Consider the following 25,656-nt stretch of genomic DNA (forward strand, 5'->3'; position numbering starts at 1 on the left):
TGACTCTTAAGCAGAAAGGACATGTAATTGTTGTGATTAAAAGACATTTTTATTAAGCTGGAATTACTTATTTCATCGGTTCAACCTGATGAATTTCCAGCCTTAAATAGCTTATTGAGTGTGTCTTGTCAAATAAGAAGATTACACACTGGGCTTTAGTTAACAAGATTTTCAGAAGGGTGAGGCCCAAATGCTGGAAAGCTCCAGCAGTCGCAGTGCTGCGTTGCCCGGGAGTCGTTCCCTCTGAAGGTGTTTCTGCTGCCGGTCTGTGCTCCTGATTCATTGGCTGAGGCAGCTTCCATGTGTCCTGTGTGCCATTCCTGCTGGGTGACTGTGCTGGGCTGGATCCTCCAGGACCTTCACCCCCCCTGAAGGGCTGGGAAGCTGCGAGTGGCCCAGGGCACTGTGCCCACCCCGCTGAGGTGCAGGATGTGAACATCAGTGAGTGGTGCTGGCACTGACCCCACACTGCTCTGGGGGGTGTGAGGGGCTTGTCCAGCTGGGATTGGGCATCCCCAGGGCTCTCACTCAGACCCACTGAGGACAAACTGCTGAGGAACTGGGAGAAAGGTGTAAAGAGCCACTTACCTTTTGGTTTGATGCTGGGCCTTACTCCGGGTTAATCTGGAGTTACAGCACTGGCCTTTCTGAGCCATCCTGCCTTTTCTGTCCTGCGCCTGGTGCCCGTGGGGGTTTTTGGCTGAGGGGGGGGCAGCCCCTTCGTGAGCAGCCCCATCACCTGGAGAACTCGGACCTGTGCAGGGCCTGAAAGCTTTGCTCTGCAAATGAGTACGTTTGAGAACTACACGGTGAGAGAAATTCAATTTATTTTGTACAAGGTAGGATACCTTTGCACAGTGAACAAATATATTACAAATCTGTCTTGCCTTAAAAAAGTATTGCCATTTTGGTGCCTGTTTCCTAAGCTGATGCTAATATACAAGAAGGTACCTTTTTTTGTTGGTTTTGCTTGCTTTTTTTTCCCTTTTAAGCTCTATGCATCATTGCATTTGGTTTCAAAATCCTGCTTTGAAAAAAAAACAAAAAACAACACAACAACTGAGCGCATCTCTGCTCTCTGGAGTCTCATTGCAAACTACAGCAACACACAAACATGGGTCAGGCTGGCAGCTGGGGCTGCTTGTGCTGGGTGACAAGGTAGGGCTCCACAAGAGTATTCCTTATCCAACTGCCTTTCTCTTGATATTTTTGAGGTAAGTCTTTCCGCTCATGTACATAAAATATGTTCCTACTGGCCCTACAAAATAACTTACATCTCAAATAAGGCTTTCCTGGAAAACAAAACTGCTACTGCTGCTCGGTCAGGGCCCCCATGCACACATGCAGCATTCAGGGAATCGTGTGGGAATGATCCTGGGACATGGACATCGGCTGCTCCGGGAGCCTGGGGGGTCTCTGGGCTCAGGTTGGGGGGTTCAGAGCCAGCCTGACCACCTGGTGGGTCCTGGCTCCGAGGGACAGGGCTCCCAGGGCAGGATTCCCAAGGACAGGGCTCCCGGGGCAGGATTCCCAAGGACAGGGCTCCCAGGGCAGGATGTCCAGGGACAGGGCTCCCAGGGACAGGATTCCCCAGGACAGGGCTCCCAGGGCAGGATGTCCAGGGACAGGGCTCCCAGGGCAGGATTCCCAAGGACAGGGCTCCCAGGGCAGGATGTCCAGGGACAGGGCTCCCAGGGACAGGATTCCCCAGGACAGGGCTCCCAGGGCAGGATGTCCAGGGACAGGGCTCCCAGGGCAGGATTCCCAAGGACAGGGCTCCCAGGGCAGGATTCCCAAGGACAGGGCTCCCAGGCTGAGCCCATGGCTGAGCCCATCTGTGGGGACAGGATGGGCCCCTCCACGGTGCTCCAAGTGATCCTGGTCTGACACAGAGACAGGATCCAGCCACTTTCTCCCAGCTGGAGAGCTTCTCTTTCCAGTCCCAAGCCCAGCAGCTCACCCAAGGGATCGTGTTGAGCAAACTGATGGATCTGGTTCCGTTCTCTTCTGCTTCCACCAGGCTGGCGAATGTGCAACAGAATATTTCTTTATATTTAAGAGGCATCAACTTGCTACTTCCACGTTTGCCTAATAAAATTACATACTTAGAGTCAATACTACTTCATGCTCAAAATCTACAAGGAACTAACGGCAAGTACTCTACTTTCTAGGTCAATAAAGATTATAAATTAAAAAAAAAATAATTGTGGTGGTGCAATGCAAAACTTCACCATGGGTCAGCCCCGTGATACTTAGTTCACAAACAGCTGCTGAAAAAGAAAACCCAGTTTCAGCTCCATTTAATGACATTTCAGGTAGAATCACCAAAGGATAACGTTGCACTACAGGGTAATGCCCAGCAAATTAAAGGGTGTCATCAGTGGCATGCTGACAAGTGAACCACGAGGAGATGGTTTGAAAAGATGGGAGAGAGAAGCTGCTGTGGCTCAGCTTTGGGAAAGGAAATGAAACCAGGGCTGGTCTGTGCAGACCTGCACTGTCCCAGGGCAGGAAAGGGAGGTGCAGCAGGTTACAGGCCTAACAGATCTGCTGGATTTAGCCAACGAAAGAGAAGCTGTATAAGGAAAATTAAAGCCCATCTGTGCCAATCAGAAGCGTGGTAAAGTGTGGGGGGGAGGCTCATTGTGGAAATGGTCATTAGCAAAGATCAGGGGACATTTGGAAAGATTTAAAAAACGGCACAGAAAGTGTCTGTGTTAATATTCCTCAACTCAAACCCTCTGGTACTGAGTGTAAAGATGAAAATCCCAATGCTAATTACCGAGCATGATCTGCACAGGCTGCACGTGGTGGTGGCAGTAAATGAGGGGTCCTGACAGTGAAATGACAAGTTTCCCTGCTCTCGTTCAGAAAAATGTCCATTCCCATGACAAAGATGAAAATCAATTCCAGTGCATTCCCAGTCACCTTGTTCCTAAAGGTAAAAGGTTTCTTGATGCAGTTGGTAAAAATGTACATCTTTAAGTCCTTCTACTTAGCATGTGTTTGTGGTTTATTTTACAGCAAAGCCAGGGTTAGAATACAAGCCACGGAGAGTTTTTGCCTGGAGCACGTGGACACCTTCCTGGGGTGATGTACTCCAGCCACACGTGGAGGAGGTTCTGTTAGTTCCAGTTACCCATATAAAAATGTCTTTATAAATAACATCATGCAGCAGCAGTTGGCCCAAGCTGATGTTGTGTCACGTCAGGTCCTTGCGTAAGCCAGTCCACATCCGTCAGCATCCCACAGCGTGGAAAAGGAACGGCTTCTCCTCTGCTTCCTCACAGTTTGTGTTGGCAGCACAGTGGAGTCCATCCCTTTAAGACTGCTTGTCCCAAGAGGGCCCGTGTGTCGGGCTGTGCCGGACGGGGAGGAGGTCGTAGTGACCAGGAATGTGGCTGTTCCTGGGAAGGTCGTATGGATTCTGGAGGTAACTGGCACTCCGGCTGCGGCCGTCTTGGACTATGCTGACAGTGGGCTCTGGGGGAGCAAGGAAAACTGGGTTATGGCAACCAGCAGCACTCCCAAAACCAGTCACTGTCCTCGTGTGTTTTGTCCAAGCACAGGACGTCGGCCTCCAAAACCATCTCATCCCCCTCCAGCTTCACGGGCAGCACAGGAGGCAGCACGTGGGGCAGAGCAGGGAGAAAAGCACCAAACAGGAGCCAGGGAATGGCTGGAGCTGTGCCAGGGCAGGGTTAGGCTGGATATCAGGAAAAGGTTCTTCCCCCAGAGGGTGGCAGGGCACTGAACAGGCTCCCCAGGGCAGTGGGCACAGCCACAGGGCTGCCAGAGCTCCAGGAGGGTTTGGACAGCATGCTCAGGGACATGGTGGGATTGTTGGGGTGTCAGTGCAGGGCCAGGAGTTGGACTTGATGATCCCTGTGAGTCCCTTTCAGCTCAGGATACCACCTCCACAGCTCTTAGCTCCCCAAATCAACACACCAGTGCTCAGGCCTTCCCCCCACTGCCAGTGTCTCCTTGCCCTGTGCCAAGTCCAGGTTACTTGTGTCAGGAAAGCAGAAAACCAGCCTCTGCACTGAACCCCCCAGCTGCTGGAGCAGCCCTCGTGCCACCCACTGCTTACCAACTTCGTAGATGTTTTTATTGGCTGTGGATGAAGTTGGCATTTCGGAGTACGGGGACTCCCTGTGACCAGGCGATTTCATTTCCACGTAGCTGCTCTCGGAGTGTTTGCAGGTTAAAATGGGGGGGTCTTTGATGGTGGCGTAGGGGTTTTCACTGCTGTTCAGGGAACAAGTGCTGGAGCTGCACACAGACTCTTTCATATAATCTGCAAAACAAGAGCGGGGTGGGAGCGTGAGGGTCGTTAGCTTAACTCAGTTAATTACAGCTGAGCCTCTGCAGGAAGGCTGGGGGTGACAAGGGGACAGGGGGTAAGGAGGATCCTCGACGCATCCAGCACAGACACCCGGCGCTTGTGCTCTGGGTGTTCCAGACCATTGCATCCACAACTCACTGGCAGGAAAGAAATGGAAACCTGCTCAGTACCGAAGGTTTTGCTGTAAAAGGTTCTAGCTGTCATTTACTGCAACGTTTAATTTGAGGTGGCAGTGCCTTCCCTCCCTCCCCTAATTCCTAAGGAGCCGTGTTTAACCCCGCCCGGGACCACGAGTCGGCTCTGCAGGCAGGACCTTCTGCTGGGACTGGGGCTGCTGGGCCAGCTGCAGGGTGAGTGTCCCGGGGCTTTGGGCACATCCAAGGCCCTGTGTTGGAATGCACAGCTTTGCCACAGGCTCAGAACTGCACCAGTGCAGCCTTTGCATGTGTGGCCCCCTGAGAGTTTGGGGTTATCCAGCATCCTACAGCTGGAACACTTGGGTTTCCACAGGGGGGGTCAATACTCTGTCTGAGCCTCACTTTTGCTCTGCTTTACCCCCCCCATTGCTGCAAACACCTCCTGCTCCTCTCCCCTGGAGAGAAGGAGACGGTGACGGAGGTGCTACGTGGGGGGAACAAGAGCTGTGACCACCGGCCCGTGACCCTGGCTGGGCTGTGCCAGCCTGCTGCAAGGTACAGTGCCAGTCTTGCTTCAAAAAATAAAAAACAATAGAGAATAAATAAGTCTTAACATTGACAGTCAAGAACGTGCCATTGCTGCCGTGTGCATCCTGCTGGGCAGTGCCAGTAATTTAGAATTAGAGCGATGCAATGAAAGATGAGGCATTTTCTTGTGCTGGGTTACAGTACAAAGGCAGATCCTGGTATATATGAAATACTCCCGGTGAAATAGTGGGACTTGCAAAATAGCTGCAATCCCAGCTGCCCCCGCTGTCTAGTATGGGAGACAAAAAGAGAAATTCAGGTTAAGAAATGACAGACAACACGACATCGCTCCTCCCTTACAAACCTCGTCTCCGAGCCCCATCCTGCTCCCTCTCTCGCCAGGTTTGCTCCACTGGGTGTGCTTCTCCCTCCACCAGCTCTGGGGTTGTGTCTGTCTGTGTCTGTGTGTCCATCACCCCCTGGGCCTGGTGCCCCTCGCCTCGGTTCAGCCCTGAGCAAGGTGCCAGGTCGTGCCCTGCCACCTGCACGAGGGGTTGCCTTTCTGGGCTCCAGTTCCAGGGACACCGGCAAGTCTGGAGAGCCCTGAGCTCTCAAGGTCAGTGAAACCAGCTCAACCACAAACAAACCAGCAGGACGTGCTGGGACCATCAGGGCTGGGAGGCTGGCAGAGGCCCTGGCACCACTGCAGTGTTTATTTACTTATAAAACTAAGAACCTCCTTGTCTGACCAGCCTGGGTGAGATTAGCAGTGCCTTTGCTTCCAAGTGAAACACGCCTGGTTTGGTACATCACAGCACGTGGGAACCAAGGAACACTGAAATTCCCTGGCTGTTGGACACAGGGTTTGGCCCTCCAGCTTCACCAACCCCTTCCCAGTACAAGTCAGGGGAAAATGCCCCATCCCATCCCATCCTTCTACAGGACGATGGAGCGACCCTGGGAGACCAAAGGCTCCTGCACATGAGTGAGCTCAGCATTGTTGGCCTTTGTTCTGTGTGTGTGACTCAAATTCAGGTGCCAGAGTCTGGGATCTGTTGGTGTGAGAGACGAGGAGACCATGGACAAGGACTAACAAATGAATTAATCCATTAATCAAAATCTTTGGATTGAAAAGACCTGTTTGGACTGGGCCCCAGCCTTCAGTCAGTGGGAGGGTTGTGCATGAGTGAACTCTCTCACGTGGACAAGGAGCCAGAGTGGGAGCACTCACTGCTTCAGGGACATGGCTGGATGAGGAGACACTCATTCCTGAGGTTTTTATTCCATTCTCAGCCAAAGAAAGGCTCAGCTCTCCCTGGCAGCAAGTTACAGCTCCTGGTCTGTAGTGCTTGTTAGGAGAGCCTGGGCAGCCTTCAACGAGCCAGCTCTACATTTTGGGGCAAGACAGGGAGATTATGACAAACTTCCTTCTCTGTCTCAAGCTGTGCTGCTGAGCAACACTTTTTGGGGCAAACCTTCATGGGGCAAAAGGCAGGATCCTCCCTGTGCCCTGAGTGTCCACTACAAAGCATTCCCTGTCGGCACCACGGCTGGGAGGGAACAAATCAAACCAGAGCTGGGCTTAGAATAATAAAATGTCAATTATAAAGGACTGGAGACTACTACAGCAAAAAAGGGCCGAGTGAGAAATGCTGCTCCTGCAGAGCTGTGCTGGGTCAGTGCTGGTTTGTTCATGGAATTGGGCACATTGGAGCTGGCACAGGTAAAAATCCCAGCACATCAGCTATTTTATTAAGTCCAGCTCAGCTGCTTTTACTTTCCTAAGCTAAAATTCACCTGCCCTGCTGCCAGGGCTGACACTGCCTGCCAGGCAGGTGTCCCTCAGCACCAGCCCTGCCCTTCCCAGGACCGTGCAGGGAGACTCCCATCAAACACCCCCGAGGCTGCCAGACTCGTTTGGCCTCTCCCAGGAACTGCCTTTCCCCAGAAGAGATTGGGAAACAACATGCCCAGGAGCAGATTCCCTCTGACGTAAACGGGAGCTCTGTGTCTACCCTGGGATCAGACCTTCGCTCTGGATACAATAAATATATTTTATGGAGCACCAGCCCATGTTTGGGAATGTGCTGCACACCAGGGAGCCATCAGCCCACCAGAAACACTGTGGGCAGGATCATGGAGAATTTAAGGGATGGAGAAACAGCTGAGTTACTTTGTTATTAAGGTAATTTGGGGATAATTAAGAAGTCTGGCATCGATTGTCAGATTTCATTTCATGAATTAATTTAACCAGAACAAGGGTGTTTAGAAATTCTCAGCCCGTGGTGCTGCAGGCCCTGTGTGAGCTCTGGCCATGCTGCCTCCTCATCCTCCCCTGTACCCACAGGGAGCTCTCATGGAGGTGGAAGCTCAGCTCGACCCATGGCACTGTCACCACAGTGCTGGGACTCACTGGAAGCACTGGATCAGCTGGACTTCCAGAGAAATATGGGGAATATGCTCTAATTTTGCATTCCCTGCCTTCTATGTTGCCTGGATACCAATCACCAGACCTTTGGAGGGTTTATTTTTGTTAGCAGGGACTGGAAATGTCCCTCCCACAGACTGGGTTCCTCTCTTTTGCCCTGAATTTCCCCTGGCATCCTAGTGACAAGCCTTGGAACCTACTGCCCCACTGGAAGTGCTGAGGAAAGGTGCTGCACACAGGTAGAACCTGCTGTTCCTGCCATTTAATCCCCCTTAGGGATGCCATGCCTTGCTGACTGCTGTCCCTGTTCTGCCCAACCCTGGCTGCTGCAGGGACAGTAGCACAGCAAGGGCTCAGTGCTGCTGTTCAGGAGTGGGGACACATCCTGTACAAACCCCAGATGAACCAGGCTGAACCCTGAGATTAGTGCTTCCAGCTCCAGGGATTTTCCTGGCTGTTGTGCAAAGAGTAGGGCTTTTTTCCTTAAAATGTTACTGCCTGAGGTCACATTATTCCACCAGTGCATCAGCACTCATTTAAAAAAAAATACTTCTAAAAAATACAAAAGGACTCAGCTGCAAGGAAAAGCTTGGAAATGGTGTCACTGAGCACCATGCACAGGAAAGAAGCTGCTCAGAAAGCTGCTCTGGAAATCTTGTGACTGTTCAGCCCCTGTCACCAGGTGCCACCACTGTGCCACCCAGCCCCTTGCTGCTCCTCTCTGTCAGACACTGGGAGCAACCCTGGCAAACCCAAACCTCTGTGCCTGACCCCCTGCACTCCACTGGCAGCATTCCTTGTGTCAGGCTGCACAGGGAACACCCCTCTCCTGGTGTCCTGCTCTGGGGCAGCCCCCAGCCAGCCCCGAGGAGGAGAACTGGGGAAGGGGGTGGTGGTGCAGGACCACCACAGCCTGACCTCAGCCCCAGGTCCCTGTGCCCCCTCCCAGGCTCTGAGCTGGTCCAGGAGCACCAAACACCACTTTTAGCTGCAGGAGAAGCTTTCCCCAGCTGGACCACACAGGTGGGAAAGGACCAGGTTTTTAAAGTGGATGAAAGCAGGTAAAAACCAAGCCCCCGCCCACCCAGCCTCTCTGCTGACACAATCCAACTGGTTGGGACTGGGAGTTTCTCCATCTTTCAGAGGAATTTGGTGAGTCAGGGCTAACTCTGCACCTGGCAGGGCAGGAAGAGCTGCAAGCTGAGCATGGGGCACATTCCCAGCTCCTTTTGGAAGGAATTCCCCTGGGACTGGGGGTGCCCACGCTGCCCCAGAGCCCCGGGGCTGCCTAGGTCCAGGAACTGACCTTCAGATGGGACTGTGGGAACCTTCAGCCAGCCACAGGCAGCTGCTTCTGAGAACCCTCAGCTGCCAACTGCCTGCAGGTAAGCTCCCCAAAATCCCTGGGAAGCCAGGTGTGTCCCTGTGTCCCAGCACTCTGCCCCTGCCAGCGCCAGCCGTGCCCGTCTGAGGCAGCTGAGCAGCACAAAGAACTCCCCAGCTGCCCTGACATGGCTTCTGGGCCTGGTTTTTCCATTTATAAGGAGATAAACATGTAAAAGAAATGGTTCAGATCCTAAATAATAAGCAAAATACGTAGGAACAGAAAATACATTTCATAGTTCCCTCTCACTGGGATTCTTTTCCTCTGTTCCCACTGGTTCCCCTCTGTGTGATTGTGCCTATGGATGGGAGCTCCTGCTGCATGTTTCAAGCAGCTTTTAAACCTTGTAAACACAGTAATTTACTTTAAACTAATTAAATTAATAGTTCCATGTAAAGAGAACAACTAGCTATAATGTAATAAGATTTTTCTTCTGAAAAAGAGAATCACTGAAGGAGCTGAAACCAGTGGATTGAGTATATTGTATATAATATATATCATATATGTACATAACCCTTTTAATATTTTAATTCTAGCTTTCTTAAGAAAGACTGGGTCATGGATTGTTGGTTTCCTTTGGTGTTTCTGTGCAGTAAGGTGAATTTTTAGCAAATATTGCACCACTGTATTTTGAAAAGAGCAGCTACAAAGTGATTATTGACCTCTAAGCCTGGCTACAGGCTGATCATTGCTTTGTGTGAGGAACAGCTTTGGATATTCCTTGTTAGTTCAGATAAAGGTGTGGCTCTGGAGCACCTCAGGCCTGGCAGAGCAGTGGGGGTCTGGAACCCAGCTCTGTGTGAGGTTCTGCCCCCACGACTCAGCCAAGAGCAGCTCCAGGACATTACTGTGGTAGTGCCCTCCTTGGCTGATGGAGGGACATTCCCAGGCATGTACAGACACAACAGCCTTGGATTCACAGCAAGGACCTCTCCCTGAATCCTGCCTATTCCCAGGAGACAGATTCCTTGCTCCACCTTCTGGAGCACAAGTTCCATGTGCTAAATCCCAGCCCGACCTGCCAGGAGCTTGTGGGAACCACTGTGCCAAGTGCTCCTGTGGTCCAGGCATAACTGGAATGTTTTGAATGTAAACCTGGAGGACAAGTGAAATGTAAAACCAGCGGGCCCTGTGCTCAGGACTCATCCCGGATCCCTTTTTAGACCTGCCCTGGAGTCAGTGCCCATAACTTCTCCTGCCATGTGAGGGGTCAACGACCTCAGGGAGGGCTGTTCTCCAAATCCCTCTCAGCAAAGGGCACGAGGCAGGGGCAGCTTGTTTTCCAGGGGCTTTGCTTAAGCCAAGAGCAGGGAAGCACCCCAGGCTGTCCTCAGCAGCTGCCACCAGATCCTCGTGGGTGGCCAGTGGGTCCTACAAGAGTGTCCCCTGCCCAGCCAGCTCCACCTGCCCCTCCTGCCCTGCAGCTGAGCCCTCCCTTTAGCCTTGTGCTGCTGTGCCAGGCAGGAGCCTGTGGCCCTGGGAAGCCTGAATCCATAATTCATGGCCCCAGGAGTGCTGCCAGCAGGCAGCTTGTGTGGGTCATGGCTCTGTCCCTCCCTGTCTCTCCCGGCCTCTCTCCCAGGGGCTCCTATCTCACCTCTTCTAGGACACCCTCCTCACACCTGGCAGGGTTCTGCAGCACTGGATACCATACCTTTGAAGCTTTTTTCCATTATGTATGTGTTCTGACGTCTATCCATCCCACAAGCACCTGCATAAAAATGATATATAATGGAAAACAAATAAATATTTATGTAAATTGGATTGCTTTGACTACTGAGCAGCATATATTCTTCCCTCTAAACTGTACATCAGGGCCCTCATTTAGGGAGGCTCTTAAGCACATCCTCAGCCGTGAGCACACACTCAGCTTCAGTGGGGAGTCTGTGCACGCCTGGAATTCTGCATGTGCTTAAGAGCTTCCCTGAAGGGAGGGCTTTCCTGCAGCAGGGTTACCAAGAACAGCCATCCATTAGGAGATCAGGAAAAAATCATCTGCTGGTACATTCATTACTGAAACACTGGCTTGGATTAGTGAAAGAAGCCTGAAACGTGTCCTTTCCAACCTGAGTCTGCAGGTTGTGTTGCATCACTCTGTGACTAATTTTAGGCTTTGTTTTGTTTGTGGATAGTGGGTTATTTGACTCACAGCCTTAGATCTGAGGTGTTTACAATCTGCTTGAATTACCTACTATGACTTTGCTCATAAATTTGCATGGTTCAATAGCTGATGTGACAACAGTCCCTAAGTGCCCACTGTGGTCTGACAGTGCAGAGAGCTGTGCCTCCATAGGAACTTGCTCTTCCTCATGGAAGCAGAGACAGAAGGGGATGGGAACCTCTTTCATTTCCACTATTGCAGATTACCCTCGATATCAATCAAAAGGCAAATCTAATGTAAGCCTTTAAATCTCTTTAACTATAGAGTCTGGTATTTCTTATTGACTAGGAAAATCAATACAAATTTGGTTACTGAGAAATGTCTTTGTGTCTTATGGGATTCCCAGTCAAGTAACTCAGTTAGGCTGGGAAAAGAGCCCTGCAAACAGTGTGTCCCAGAGGCTTCCCAGCTATTTGTCCTTGAGTGTCCTCTGGTCTCTGCAGAAAAGTTGTCACAGCCACAGGCAGTGCTGTACCAGTGCCTTTATCAACACACCTTTGGGTTTTTTGCTAAATAAGGAAAATGACTGAATTAGACAATAAATGTGTGAGTGGCACATCAAAGACAAGCCACCCTCTCTGCTCTGGCTCTCAGAGCTCAGCCCTGAGCACAGGAACAGGGCTGGTGGTGCATGACCACCGTGCTCCCTGTGATGGGGCCCTTCCCCTTCTGGCCAAGAGTGACCCCTCCAATCCATTGGAGCACCTTCTGCTTTGTTTTCCACCTCTGATCCTGAGCCAATTCCTGATGCAGAGGGCAAGGCTGACTGGGAGGTATGGGAAGCTCTGTCACACAGCAGGATTAGCTCAGTGCTGGTTTTCTCTCCTGCCAGGGCAGAGTCCCAGGCGAGGAGGATGGAGCTAATTCATCCCTTGGCTGCCATCCAAGAGGACTGGGCTCCCTTTCCCAGCAGTGGAGCTCCCCAAGGCCATCCCTGGTGATCACACGGCCTCCTGCCAGGGCTGAGCAAATCTCCAAGGGCAGGAACACCAAGCAGTGTTTGGGCAGCTTCACATGGTGCCTCCAGCAAGGAGAACTCACACCAGGCTGGGGTGGGAGCAGCTGGAGAGCTCCCAACAGGTCACAGTGGGGAGGGGCTGTGGCAGGGAAGCAAAGGGGACCCAGGCTGACCCATAGGGAGGGCTCTTGGGAGCCCTACATGACCCTTCCCAACCTATTCCCTGTAATTCTGCCTTTAGTTTTCTCTTTTCTCTCTTATGATACTGCGGGTTTATGACCCGTTTTTGTGTATTCGCTGTGCTCCTCAGGAGGTGAAATGAATGATGGACACATTATTCTTTAACCTGCAGAAGTCATTAATGTGGAAAAGTCCTAAACAGGCCAGGAATGTGGCATTTTATGAAAGTCCATGTTTAACTTTGAAGCTAAATTATCTGCTGGGTGAAATCAGGGTCTCAGCTGGAAATACTTTTCCACACCTCTTGGCTTTGAGAAAAATGCAGAGTCAGCTGTGAATCAAACTTAGTGGCTTTGGTCCTTTGGAATAAATTCAGCTTCGAGTCCCTCACGATGGGCTGCAAATCACACTTTAGTCTCTGCATCAAGGACTGCTGTTAAAAAAACATTACACATAAAACTGTTTTTGCTGCAGCTCACTGTGCCCAGCACTGCAGCCAACGAGCACAACAACCCTCCCTGAACTCAGGATGTGGTTCAGGAGTTTTGACTCCCCTGGGAGAGGAGCTGGAAGCTGGAATCTGCCACTGCTCAATGCAGACAGGACTAGAGCAGCAGAGATCAGTCAAATTCCTGTTCTGCAGCAGGAGATGGAGACCAGAGAACTTTGCAAAGCCAAGCCCCTCCTTGTAACTAGGACTGGGCTGCCTTGGGAAGGCAGTGACACACAGGGAGGTGACAAAACTGCCTCTTCTTGGCACCAGAGTCCCCAAACTCTGATCTCTCAAGCCCATGTCCATGGGAATTACTCGTGCTCATCCCTAGAACAGACAAGACCAGCTCTCTGACAAAGCCCCATATTTGAAGCTCACAAGCAAATGTGCCAGTAGTGAAAATACAGGCTTTGTCCCTGCATTCCCCACTTGGAAAGAAAGAACATGAACCTGGCAAACAAAAGTCCTGCAAAACAGGTAGAACACCTGCAGCCTGGTGAGATCCACTGGAATTAAGAAAACTCCTTATGACTGCAGGTTTTAGAAGGTGAGTGTCCGAGTTAACTTTCACATAGGTATTCTTACAATATCCTTTCTCTCAACTATAATTAATATTTAGGACACCTGCAAATTCCAACAAGCCTACAGACACCCCTGTGAGCCTGATGCTCCTCATCTGGTTGGTCCCATCCTTTGGAATCACTGCCACAGTCGGAGGGGTCGCTGGCAGGGGGGTGACCAGAAGAGCTGAAGGTTTCCATCCATTCCAAATTTCTCTTCAATGTCTCTTCCATCTCCCTTTAAGTTCTCCCCCACCTCTTGCTCACTTACACCTCTGCTCTCCAGGACATTTCAGGGTCACAGCACAGGAGCTGTGCAGTTGTCCAAGGCCATTTTAACTCTTTTTAACTGAATCCAGCCCTACCCAATGCTTGGCTGCTCTTCCAGAGCACGAGCTGGGGCATCTGTGTCATAAACCTAAGGCTGGAAGTGGGATAAGAAGGTGCATCATGTCTTTAACTGTGGTACTTCCATGCCTGATGCAGTTTGAAGGTCAAGATCCCCTCTGTGACCCCACGGGGCTTCACTAATATTTCATGTTTACAACTCAACATTGAAGATTTTCACTTCTTTTCTGAAATTTGCACAGGTGGAATCTGCAGCTTTTATTGCACCAAAGTAATACCGAGAAATGAAAACATTTTACAGTTTCATATAAAAATGGCCTTGATCTGAGCAAGAACTCAACATTATGAAAGTCAGCATGAGCAGACATTAATTCTGGTACTGAAAAGGAAGAAAAAAAAAATCTCATTTTCATCAATTACTGTGAAAAAAAGAAAGAAAAAGGTATCCTGGATGCAAAAATGTCATGGGAGAAACTGAGTGTTTTGCAGGAGACCACTTAGCTAAAAGCTAAAGTATTTAGCACTTCTTACTGCAGAGGCATTTGGCATTGCTTCTGCCAGTAAAATAAAATGCATGAATGCAGGACAGATGTGGCACACAGGGAGCTCAGGACACAGCAAGATAAACACAAATAAAGCAAATAAGTGTGCAAAAAAAAGCAGCAAAACGGTAAAAGGAAAATTAACTTGATCTGAGGAGCATTTGGAAACCCTGACCCCCCTTGGCCCCCATGTCATGTACAGATAAGCACAACAGCAGTTCTGCAGGTTATTATACAGCAAAGCACATTAATGGTTTTGATGATGAGAAGGTTTTGCACTGAAGCTTGACAGGTTTGTGATTTTCCTGATGCAGGGAAGGCCTGATCTCTGGAGCGAGGCCTGGGGTGTGCCAGGAGCTGTGACAGGATGTGATGCCTGGTGCTGCCCTGGGCTCATTCCTGTGCCATGTGAGCTGGGAGATAGTTGACCTTAAAAATCCCATAATACCCCTTAATGCTGCACTTTCCCCCCCTACAGCATATTTTCAGTAAGATATCAGTAATCCCAGCAAAGGAAAGGGCAAATGGCTTCTCTGCCACTGAGAAGCCAAACTCCAAGTGCTCAGATAGGAAAACAAATACCATCCAAAGCACTAAATCTGGGCAGGACTTGAGCTAAGAGCTGCTGAAAACCCTGTTAAAACTTAAGCCAGGGAGAATAAACTCAGGAAAGGTAATTAAACTTCACTCTTGGCTTGGCTGCACCGGCTGGTGGTTGAGAATTGCCTGAGAAGGGGGCAGGGTGTGATTTACCGGGAGATAAGGGCGGATGGCACGGCCCAGCTCCCACAGAGGCTCCACACCTCCATCAACATGCCAGCATTTAGTGCTGAGCTTTATTAAGCATGAAAGAAAAGGAAAAACAAAACCAAAAAAAAAAATCCCAAATCTGAATTTTTAATGTCCTCGGTCAGTCCTTAAAAAAACATTTATGGAGTAGATGATGGCGATTCAACCCAGCAACCTTGGGAGGGAGGCTGGAATGAATATTGACTCTGCTCTCCTAGTCTGTGGTTTGTGGTAAAGGAAACAATTCTCAATTCTCCACCTTTCACTGCTGGCAAATCTGATGGTGAAATAAAGACAACAACAATATTCATCATTATTGTTAATGCCTTTATGAAAGGCTGACTTGGGTCTGGAATTAGTCTAAAGTCTACTAAAGTGATTAAAGTGTTTAAAAATTACTGACCTAGTTCATTCAGATAGCTGTAGGGTCTCCAGTCTGCAGTTTCTCTGTCAAGGATTTTGTTACTGAGCTGTTCAAAAAGTATGATAATGGGTTAATGCTGGAAGAAACAGACAGTTCCCACCCGAGACTCCAGCCCAAGGATGTCAGGAATAAAAATGGGAGATGACTGTTACCTTGGCCTCACATTTCAGCCCTTTATCTATATGGGTTTGACAACTGTTCACTAGCATTAGGGAAAATCACAAAGGAAAGTCACTTCACCAAGCAATGAACAAAAACATGCTGGAAAATTCAGGATTTCCTTGAGTACCACGACTTGGATGCCTGTGGACATGGAGTGACATGCTGGCAGCTCCAAAATAACTGATGGAGATGGATGGATCAAACCCACCCACATCAGCATGCAAAGAGGGGCTGCTTGGAACTGAGGGGATCTGCTGAGACATCTGTGTGTTCAGTGACAAGAGATGGGATGGTGACAGAGCTCTCTCAATTCAAGGAAAATCACTTTGGCAACAGTGAAGCACAAAGCCCTGTGCAGATCTGCCAGCGAGGAGAGGAGCCCAGGGCTGCCATCCAGATGCTGCTGCTGGAAGAACAACTCTCCCAGCGTGGCAGCTGGGACCCTCTGTGTGCCTGAGGCATGGAATGGACACATCCCATGTTGCTGTGGTGGGAATGCCTGGAAAAGGTGTACTGACCATCCCTGTCAATGTGCTCTGGGTTTCTCTGCCGTCTGTCAAAGCCTCACTGAGCAGAACGATGGTTAAACACAACACCAAGGCAGGCACAGGGGATTTGGGGCTCTGGGGTGAGCTCTCTGTGGTCAGTGGAAGGGGAGGGGCTGCTGTTTGGGGGTACAAGGCTCCTCTGGCCTGGGGAACCACAGCAAAAAGGGGCTCTAACACTACAAAGCCCCTGGTGATCAGCAAGTGACCCAGCAAGGAGGGTCTGGGAATCACTGTAGTTGCTAAAGCTGCCAAGTTTTCCACCTTCATGTTCTACCCTTGAAAGCCACACCTGATGCAATACAGCTGGTCCTGAGGAGGCGTCAATTCAAGAGCAAATCCCACCCCTGTTTCTAAAAAATTAATTATGAATCCATCATTGCTCTCCCGTGTCTGCTTCCACACTGGGAAGCCTCCTGCCTCTCTTCAGAGGGTTCAGCTCTGCTATTTTACTGTATTTACAAGAAAATGCTTAACAAAAAGGAGGTTAAAACTGAAAGAAAGTATTCAAAATTACCACAGCATTTCATTGTTCCTGACCTCTCATTAATTTTTGCTTAGCTTTCTCAGTGGGTTTTTAGATCTGGAACAAAGAAAAACCCCACTGATGTATTGAAGTCTGTTGGGATATTAAATCCCAGCTGACACCCAGCACCTACAGCCACAGTCCAAAGGTGTTTTCACCCACCTTCACAGTCCTGTCCAACAGCCCTCAGTGCCACAGCCACCCCCCCAAGGGTGCAGCCCCATGTTGTCCCTGTGCCTGCAGTGATCCTGCTGTCCCTGGGCACCGAGGAAGCTCTGCAGGAATCCTGGAGTCCTCCAGCACTCCTGGAAATTCCTGATATGCCACCTGAGGGAAGGGGGACATAGCTCCCAGGAGCTCCCAGGTGCTCTCAGGACATGTAGTCAGGTGTGGTCACAAACGTGGTCCCGTTGTGCCACCAGCCCAGGAGCCCATTCCAAACCCATCCAAACCTGACTGGCTGAAGGAGACTCTGCTGAGGAGCCACCAGTGCTGACCTTGCACGAGGCATTAATTCAGGGCAGTCTGTGCCCTGTGCTGAGTGGGAAGTGCAGCCAGATGATCCCCACAGTCCCCTGAGGCCCTGCAGCCCATGAATCTGTCACCAGGCAGCTCCAGTGATCGCTGTGTCCGGGGCTCCTCCTGCTCCTTCTCGTTTTTTGTCCACGTTCCCACGCAGGTAACTCGTGCCATCAGCTCATCAGGCACCTCTGCTCCAGCTGCTCTCCTCAAGGACATGCCCAGAGCAGGGGGACAGCTGATAAAGCTGCTTGTCTGCAGCATTTCCAGAGCAATCCCTGCCCCAGAGCAGTGGCTGTGGCTGCACATTCCTGCTCCTGGCACGGGCTGTGCGTTGGCATCTCCCAGCTGATGGCACAGGAGCCATTTCTTTATCCTTGAGCAGCTCCTGGTGCTTCCCCCAAACTGGGAATGGACAGCCTGGCAGCAGGCACAGGTATGGAGCAGTGGGGCAGCCAGGCAAACAGCAATGGCAAGGGCATGAGGAGCAGATCAGCTTGGAATGTGGCCACTGAAGGAGGAATCCTGGCCCAACACACCTTGGCACATCAGTTCTCAGAGCCCATGGCTTCGTCCTTCTCTTCAGAACTCGCAGCCAGAACACAAATGCTGATTTCCAACCCAGCTGCACCACTTAGAGCACATTTATTAAAGTCTTGGGGTTTCTATTAAAAGCTCTGGGTTTGCAGGATTTATAAATCAGCTCACAAACCTAAAATTTGGCATGAAGAGCTACAGGCTAGAATTGATTTTTTTTAATGAAATGATTTGGGGACATTTCTAAGTTTTTCTGAATGCAGCAATTAGGAAGAAATGTGATTATAGCTGTCTCTTTGTGCTACTATCATTTCTTAACACACTATAATTTGTTAACTTTTTTTTTTTTTTAAGATAGAAAATACTTCAATTTTTAGTGTGAAGCAAAATTGCTTTTCTGAAGGAAGAAATCCTTCACAATAAATTTCTCCATTAAAATCCCTAGCTGGTAATTTTAGCAATTTGGTTAAAACTACCTCACATCTGGCAACTTTTCCTTTAAGATCAATGAGACACCAGCATGAGCAAAGCAAAGTCATTCTCTGCCTGGCTGAAATAGCTGCCTAGATGACAGTGGCCACCTGATCACCCCCAGCCATTTGTCAATGCCCAGGTTTTTGAAGTCCATGGTGATTAGGCAAAGAAGCTCTGGCAGGAGCTCCATCATACCTTTATCCTCCAGGAGAGCAATCAATAAGAGCTTTGCCATTAATTTCCCTGACTACTGGCTTCAGATTTCCATGGTCCAAGCCAGTGCTGCTCAGTTTTCATGCCCATCCTGGATGCTCTGCAGCCATTCTGTATTTGCAGCCTTCCTTTTTTCCTGGGTAAGTTTTAGTCAAAGGTGCTTTAATGATGCTTTCTGTGGCTGAATTCCTTTTTATGAGCTGGGTGACATCCAGTCAGACCATTTCCAGTGACCTCTGTTTTGCAGTTTCTAATTTTATGTGAAGTCTTTGGTAGAATTTAGAACTTCCTTTAATAGATGTGAAACTGCTGGCTTTAAAAATTCAGGACATCTAATAGCAATTGATTTTTATGATGTCTGTAGAAACCAGCAACACCTGGAAGGGGGTGAGGGTGGAATTATGAGCTTTGCAAAAGCTCAAGGTGAGAATCCTCCATTTGCTTGTGACCATTGCAGCAGCCCCATGCTTTATACAGAGGAATCTTCACAAGCTTTGCAGTGTTCAGTAAAAGTGAGATATATCCCCACTTTAATGCACAACTCAAAAACTCAAATATAGAGCTGGCATTGAAGCCCTGAGAGTGGTTCTGCCAAATGCCCTCTGAGAAAAATAGGTCCTCAGCATCTGAAATCTGGTCTTCAGCTCAAGCAGTGAGAGCTCTGATGTGAAGACACAGGTGTGGAGGTGGGAGTGTATCTCTGTTTATCTGCTTTGGAAAATCTGCTGCATTAATTTTGTGGCACAATTTCACTCCAGTTCATGTCTGACACCCCTGGGTAACTCGCAGCATCACTATTATTTGCTGCTCCACGTGTCATTAGAAAAAAAGGCAAAACTTTTGTAGGAGCAAAGGTCAAGTTTTGGCTTCACTTAAAGTGACAGTAAAATATCTCTTGACTTCAACGGTTCCAGCGTGTCACTCAAGCTGACCTGGCAAACCCACTCACACGTGGAGAGCAGTTACTTGTGCAAGGTGTCCAGCACTGGAATGCTGGAGCCTCTGCCTCCTCCTTAACCCCAGAGATGCAGATCCATTCTCCTGGACCTTGCACAGAGACAGAGCTCAGCCCAACAAGCTCCTGCTGGCAGCTGGAACAGGCTTCAGGGACACAGGACTGGAAGGGCTTTGATCACGGAGTCCCTGAGTCCTGCTGCCTTTTACTGCAGACACCCAGGCACATAATCCCTTAGATAGCTGATCAAGCTCCATTTTAAGAGTAATCAGATTTCTTTGTCCCATTAGTCTTCCTAGGAAGCTATTCCAAAATCTCACTGATCTGATGTTAGAAATCTAATTTCCAGCTTCGATGCATTCGTGGCCAGTTCATCCTCATTTGTTCTCGTGCCAGGGCTGTCATCCCACTTCAATAGCTCCCCTCCCTCCTCGTGTTTACCTTGCTGTATTTAGAGATGGCAATCATGCTCCCCCTCAGCATTCATTCTGCCACATAAAAGCAGCCAAGCCTTTTTTTAGTCCCTTCTCATACTCTCCCCCTTCTCCTCCCACTTGTTTTCCTCCTGCCTGTGTTCCAGTCCCTGCTCCACTGGCACAACCACCCTGCCCTGTGGGTTTTAATGCCTCCACCTGTATTTGTCTCTCAGCAACTTCAATGATTTACCTCCAGGACATGTGTAGGGTCCTGAGCAGTGGCCAAATGTCTGTCTGGCAGAGGGAAATGAGGAGGTGAGACACCTTCCCTCTGGTCCTGGGAGGGATGTGGGAAGCTGGGCACTGCTCCCATCCTATGCAGACAGACCCATCTCCCAAAGTGAGGTTCTCAGTGCAGTGCTGGGCCCTTCAGCTCCTGCCCTCAGCCACCCTCACCCACCTCCTTCCCTGGGGGAGGTACCACCGTGCCCCCTGAGAACAGCAGGGAACAGCCACAGCGCCGGGCAGCTGTGCTGGGAGCCCTGGAGCCAGGGATCCTGGAGCTGGGAGAGGAGAGCAGGAAGGAAAACAGGAATAATATGTGTGGAGTTGGGTGAGAAAAGGAAATAGGAATAGGAAATACAATAAAATATTATTATAGGAATAGGAAAAGAGAATAGGAAAAGAGTTGTGAAAAAACCAAAGATAACAGAGTGGAGAGAACACCGAGGGAAGAAGAGAGAAAAAGCAAAATAAGACACAGAAAGAGAGGAGAGGAGAGGGAGAGGGAAAGGGAGAGGAGAGGATGGGGGAACACAGGAGAGAGGCCCCTCCTCAGGCTGGAACAAGGGCTGCATCTCCTGGGTCCTGCCTTGTACGTGGCCCAAGCTGTCTCTGAGGGCAGGGAGAGAGGAATGGCTCCAGTCCATCACCCCAAGGCATGATCTCCTTGGAGAGATAACACATCCAGGGCTCTGGCTCAGCACTTCAGAGATTCCTCTGCCATTTCTTTTCATTTTGCATCTGTGCTGGTTCCTTTGTGACCCCAGCTGGCACCATAAAGAAATGAATCCTCCAAGTACAACTTGTGCACATTTCTCTGCAGAAAGTGGGAATGGCACCAGGCAAACTGATTTGGAAATGAACTCGTTAAGGCAGCCAGTGGGGCTTTATGTGCTCCTTTGTCTCACTTGGCTGGAGAGCTGCAGACAGACAAAGCTTGTTTTTGGCCATCTCAGCTCTTCAGTACTGCAGAGCATTCCCATTAATAAGTGAGATGCTGAGAGAGCTAAAGGAAATATCAGGCCATATATTGAGATAAACACCCTGAAAATACTAAATCCATTGGTTTTTCTTTCAGTGACTACCAGGACAAGCTGCTGACTGACTCTGGACAGCCAGTGCTGCAAGCAGGGGGAGCAGCTTCCAGGCTGATCCCAATGCATCACTTGGGGCTTAAACCTTTCCAGCAGCTTAATATTTGAAGTGGTTCTGTGAGGAGATGGCACTGCAGGCTGGGAATCCAGGAGAGGTGCTGGCTTTGACCTTTTCTGAATTCATTTAAATTTCTGCAACAGGATTAGTGGCCCAGATGGACACTCATCCTAAATTTGACATTATGAGCGTTTGCACTTTCAATTTGGGGAGCAAAAATGCATGGTGCAAGGGGACCATCTACATCAGAAAACATATTTACACATCTGTCTAAACATTTCTCTGAGAAATCTCTGGAGCCAGCCTTTTTATTATATTTTAATGAGATTTTCTTTTAATAACCAAGAAATGACTTCCAGGAGCACATGTAGAGATATTTTTGCCTGTCTCATACAATACTGTCTTTTTGGCATTAATCTTGTTCCTATGGCTTTCCAGTGAGTAGTTACATTTGGATTAAGGTGACACAGCCTGCAAGTACCATCATTTTTAAAGCTGACAACCTTGATGAAATCAATTGCATTTCCTTTTTCTCCCTGTGCTTTGTCCCACCTTGGCTTATTAAGGCTCCAAAGGAAGAGCTGTTTTACCATTTACCACACCTAAATCTACTGCCAAAGTGGTGATTTGTCCATGAATGATCTGAGGGAATCAATAGCAACATGTGATAAGGAAGGTACTCCTGGATGTCTGAGCAGTGCAGTGGGAACAGCTCTTCTGGAGAGCCAGGAGTGACAGCAGAGCTCCCAGAATGTCCCTGGGTAAGTCAGAACAGTGCTCAGAAGCACCCCAGGTGCATTCTTGCATCTATCTGCTTGTCTGTGTCAGCAGGGAATTTGTGTGTCTGCTGGCCTGGGAAACAATGGGATAGCCAAGTGAGATTAGTGACCTAATGCTTCATTGATTTACTTGTGTTCCTTTAATGGATAATTATATTTATCTGGTTATTTATCTCTTCTGAGAAACCAAAATACCTCAGAGTTGCTAAGACACCCAGCCCTGCTGACCCAGACAGGCATGTGAGACTCCAGTTACCATTCCCAGAGACTGGAAAGATACTGGGAGGGGAAAGCTGACCTTTCCCTGGAGTTTTAAATCAAGCTGGCAGACAGCAGGATCCAACAGACAGTGCTTGGGTTGATTTCCTTGAACTGATAAGAACATTGCTGCAGTGGGGTGGGGTAATATCTACCTTACTGGAGCTGTTTCCATCCAGATTACTGGGAAAGAAGCGTGAGGTCACACCACATGAGAGAGTGTGGTAGCTGGGATTGGAAAAGCAGTGTACACTGCCGCTACCTTGAGATACATCTGGGGAGAAAACAAGTCATCACAAAGTACTTTGGAAGCCACAACAGTCCTTAAGAAACTGAAAACACGGCAGAGACAATCTAGTTTAGAAACCTTGGTTAGAGTTCTGGGTGTTGTAAAACATCTGCAGATACAATCTATCCTGAATTGTGGTGTGAAGCTCTTGACTATCAGCATTACACATAGGAGAAAAAAGCAAGATAGTTAATTAACGCAGCATTATCTTTTTGAAGATGTTAAAAAAGCCATTCCTGACAGTCCAGCTGCTTTGCAGGTTGAGGGAGGGAATGCAAAACTTGGGAAATGCATGGGCTGCAACACAGTTGCTTCCTTAGTTTAAAACTTTTAAGAGCTACTGAGCAGAAGTAATTATGAAAAAAAATTAAACCTTTTGTTACCAAACCAGCAGTAAAGTTGGAAATCAAGGTGCTACAACCATACCAAGAAGTCCCAAACATTTTACATTTTGTATAAAGGCTTATTAAAACAGAAATCTGGAGCCCTGAAAGGCAAACCTGGGCAGTTACATTGTTATCTTCAGAGACATTTTATCTATTTCCTCGCTTTAACTTATAAACACATTTACCAAGAAAGGCATCATATTTATACTGGCAGTTCTAATGAAAACATCAATCCCAATCTGGTTCCAGCTGCATAACAAATTGATAAATATTTCAAAGTACCATCAGAAGAACGGATGGAGAATTCAAACCGAAGCAGCAGCACTTAAACAACAAAGCCCTGTAAAAAGCAAATGAATGGGTTTTAATAAACCCCAGGCTTACACTGTAGGCAGAGAGGTCGGTTATAGGGAACACCTTCATGTGGGAAGGGTAATGAAGTGCTGGGGTGGCTGTTTGAACCCCCCACACCTTTAGGGAAGGTTGGCAGCGGTGGGTGAGGGAGGGCACGGCCCCGGCTGGCACTGAGGGGCTTCCCAGCCACCACCACCCCTCTCCCCTTGCCCTCTGCCTTTGCCTCGCTCTGAACATGCACTTTGCTTTGCTGACATCTTGTGGAGATCTAGATTTAGCTTAATTTACTGCAGCGTATCCTGTTTCAAGGAAGGGCCTCTATCTGCAGGGTGTCTCTTACGTAAGTGCTGTGGCTGAGGGGAAGCTGCTCGTGCAGGTCTGACCAAGCACTTCTTTTCTGCTGAAACGTGCATAGGAATTTTCCAGGGCAGCCCTGTTTTGTAAGAGCAGAGCCTTTGAGTCCTAGTTGTTTTCCGGGGTTGTTGCTAATGAAGTAGATCAGGATGTGATTCCAGAGCTGAAGTCTTTGCATTGAACTTCTTGCAGCCAGGGCTCTGCCACCTCCCCAGCTCTAACTCTGTGACATTTGCAATAAAATCAACATAAAACACCTACCTCTTGGGGCCTGCCAGTGAGAACTGGGGCTGGAACCCCCCACAAACACAGACAGAGCTGCTCACACACAGCCCTGAGCCTGCTCAGGGGGGCTTGGCACGAGGCAGTTCCTCACCCTCCTCACAACCTGTGTTCCCAGCTAAAGATGGACACTTGGCTCTGGGTCTGTCTGCTCTGTGGGTGAGTGTTGATGGGTGAGTCACACCAGCTCTGCCTTCCCCTTCCCTTATCACTCAGCTGAGGGCAGGGACCACCTGACACCTTACAAGTTCACCCCCAGCTTATCTGGCCATAGCTTGTTTTCTGCACCCAAAAGGAGCTGGAATAAAGCTCTCCCAGACTGCCCTACTACTTAGCACAGTGCTGAATTAATGACCCTGAGCTCATACACATCACCACAGCCCTTTTATCCCCACCCTGTACTCAGAATTCCTCATTCTACACAGTTCCATTTGGTCGATACTTAAGTACCCACCCAGGCTGATTTACCTTCATAGCACAGTCCATTTTCTACACATTTATTCCTGAAGCTCTTGTAACTGCTGGCTGGAAATATTCAATCAAATTCAAATCTAATGCTGTCCCTGCTTAAAAAAAAAAACCAAAACAGCAAAAAACCCCACAACCCACAAAAAACCCCCCTGCTCTTCCCAAAGGGGAGAATTCTGTTCTGCTCTGAACGGGAATGAAAAACTTAAATGCCTAAAAGAAAGGAAATTATTTAAATTAAAACAAAACAAAAATAGTGCCGAGGTGCTGTTAATGTCACCATGGGGAGATCAGACCTGTGAAGGGACACATGATGGCAGAGTCTTGCTGTGAGTCCCTCAAGCCTGAGGCTGCTCCAGAGGAAGACCCGAGAGGTCTGGATGAAGGTTTATCACCTGATGGACTGAGCCCAGGCTGTGGGGTGACACAGGGAGCATCAGTCCCCACCCTGGAGCAGCTGCAGGACAGTGGTGTGAAAACTGGGCACGAAAAAAGGGACTAAGTGAGCACTGCAGTCAGTACCAACCCAGACTTCTCAACTGCTAAATGGAGCTGCTTTCTGCTTTCTGTGTGGGTCCTCTCTGCCCACACAGTGTCACTGAGGCGGCTGAAGGCTCCAAGCAGGAGGGTTCACTCTGCCACCTCCCACCACACATCAACTGCAGATCATTTCTGGAAGTGTCTTGTCTGGGCTTCAGGATCCACGGTGCTTTATTTTTATCAGGCTTTGCTTAGCTCTTGGCTCTCAGCACAGGATTCGCCCCTCCCAGAAAGTTTGTCAAGGCCTTGGTAAGACCTCAGACATCACTTCAGCCCATACCCAAGTCTGTGTGAAAGTCCTAATAGGAAATCTATGCTGTTCTCCAGCACTGCCACACAGTTTTCCTCTCTGTCCCCATCTCCTTGAACAAAACAACCTGCACTTCAAAATCTGTTTTCATGCTGGGGAGCACCATTTTGATTTCAGGCTTATTTGGGAAAGTCTGCTCTCAGATCCAAGTGTTGTGGATAAGCTCTCCCAGCATGGATGGTTTTCTTTTCCTCTGGTTGCTGGGCAGAGTGTGTGTTTTGCTGCCACATCCTTCATCCACAAATGCAAAAGGGTCCAAGGGCTGCCCAGGGGGTTTCCCTGCCTTATAATCTCTCTCACACATATGCAGGGATTATCAGCCTTGGGAGAGCTGAGGACACAAAGACCAAAAACATCCTCCAGAAACAAATTAATGTGCTGGAAGAAATTGCTGCCTCCAGGAGCTTGGGATCTGTGTGTGTGACTCTGTTCTGAAACAACACCACCATTACCCAAATGAGAGCAAACAGGCAAAATAATAACTAGTGATTGAGGAGAGCCATAATGTTACAACCCACAGAGAGCTGGAGACTGCAGCCATCCAGGTGGAATTCCTGCCAAAGTACATGAGTTTACAT

General features: G+C 49.1%; 1 protein-coding gene across 11 annotated transcripts in view; it reads right to left on the reverse strand.

Moving 5' to 3' along the window:
* Window positions 1–2,271: 2,271 nt before the first annotated feature.
* The window catches only part of MEGF11 (multiple EGF like domains 11), a 261,299-nt gene continuing 237,914 nt past the window's right edge, over window positions 2,272–25,656 (reverse strand). For 4 of the 11 annotated variants that reach the window (XM_051796849.1, XM_051796850.1, XM_051796851.1 and 1 more), the window contains 5 exons: window positions 22,251–22,369; window positions 15,257–15,323; window positions 10,477–10,533; window positions 4,091–4,297; window positions 2,272–3,483 (listed from right to left, as the gene is read on the reverse strand). In XM_051796849.1, the coding sequence (XP_051652809.1) occupies window positions 3,323–3,483; window positions 4,091–4,297; window positions 10,477–10,533; window positions 15,257–15,323; window positions 22,251–22,369 (611 nt within the window). In that variant the 3' untranslated portion in view covers window positions 2,272–3,322. Of the gene's footprint in view, window positions 3,484–4,090; window positions 4,298–5,116; window positions 5,300–10,476; window positions 10,534–12,860; window positions 15,131–15,256; window positions 15,324–22,250; window positions 22,370–23,330; window positions 23,558–24,228; window positions 24,286–25,656 lie in introns of those variants that run through there. The other 7 variants (XM_051796853.1, XM_051796858.1, XM_051796854.1 and 4 more) reach the window with 6 other exon arrangements.

The sequence above is a fragment of the Manacus candei genome, unplaced genomic scaffold (assembly GCF_025592945.1).
Source record: "Manacus candei isolate 608988 ecotype Guabito, Panama unplaced genomic scaffold, ASM2559294v1 h1tg000046l, whole genome shotgun sequence".
In the NCBI taxonomy this organism is placed as follows: domain Eukaryota; kingdom Metazoa; phylum Chordata; class Aves; order Passeriformes; family Pipridae; genus Manacus; species Manacus candei.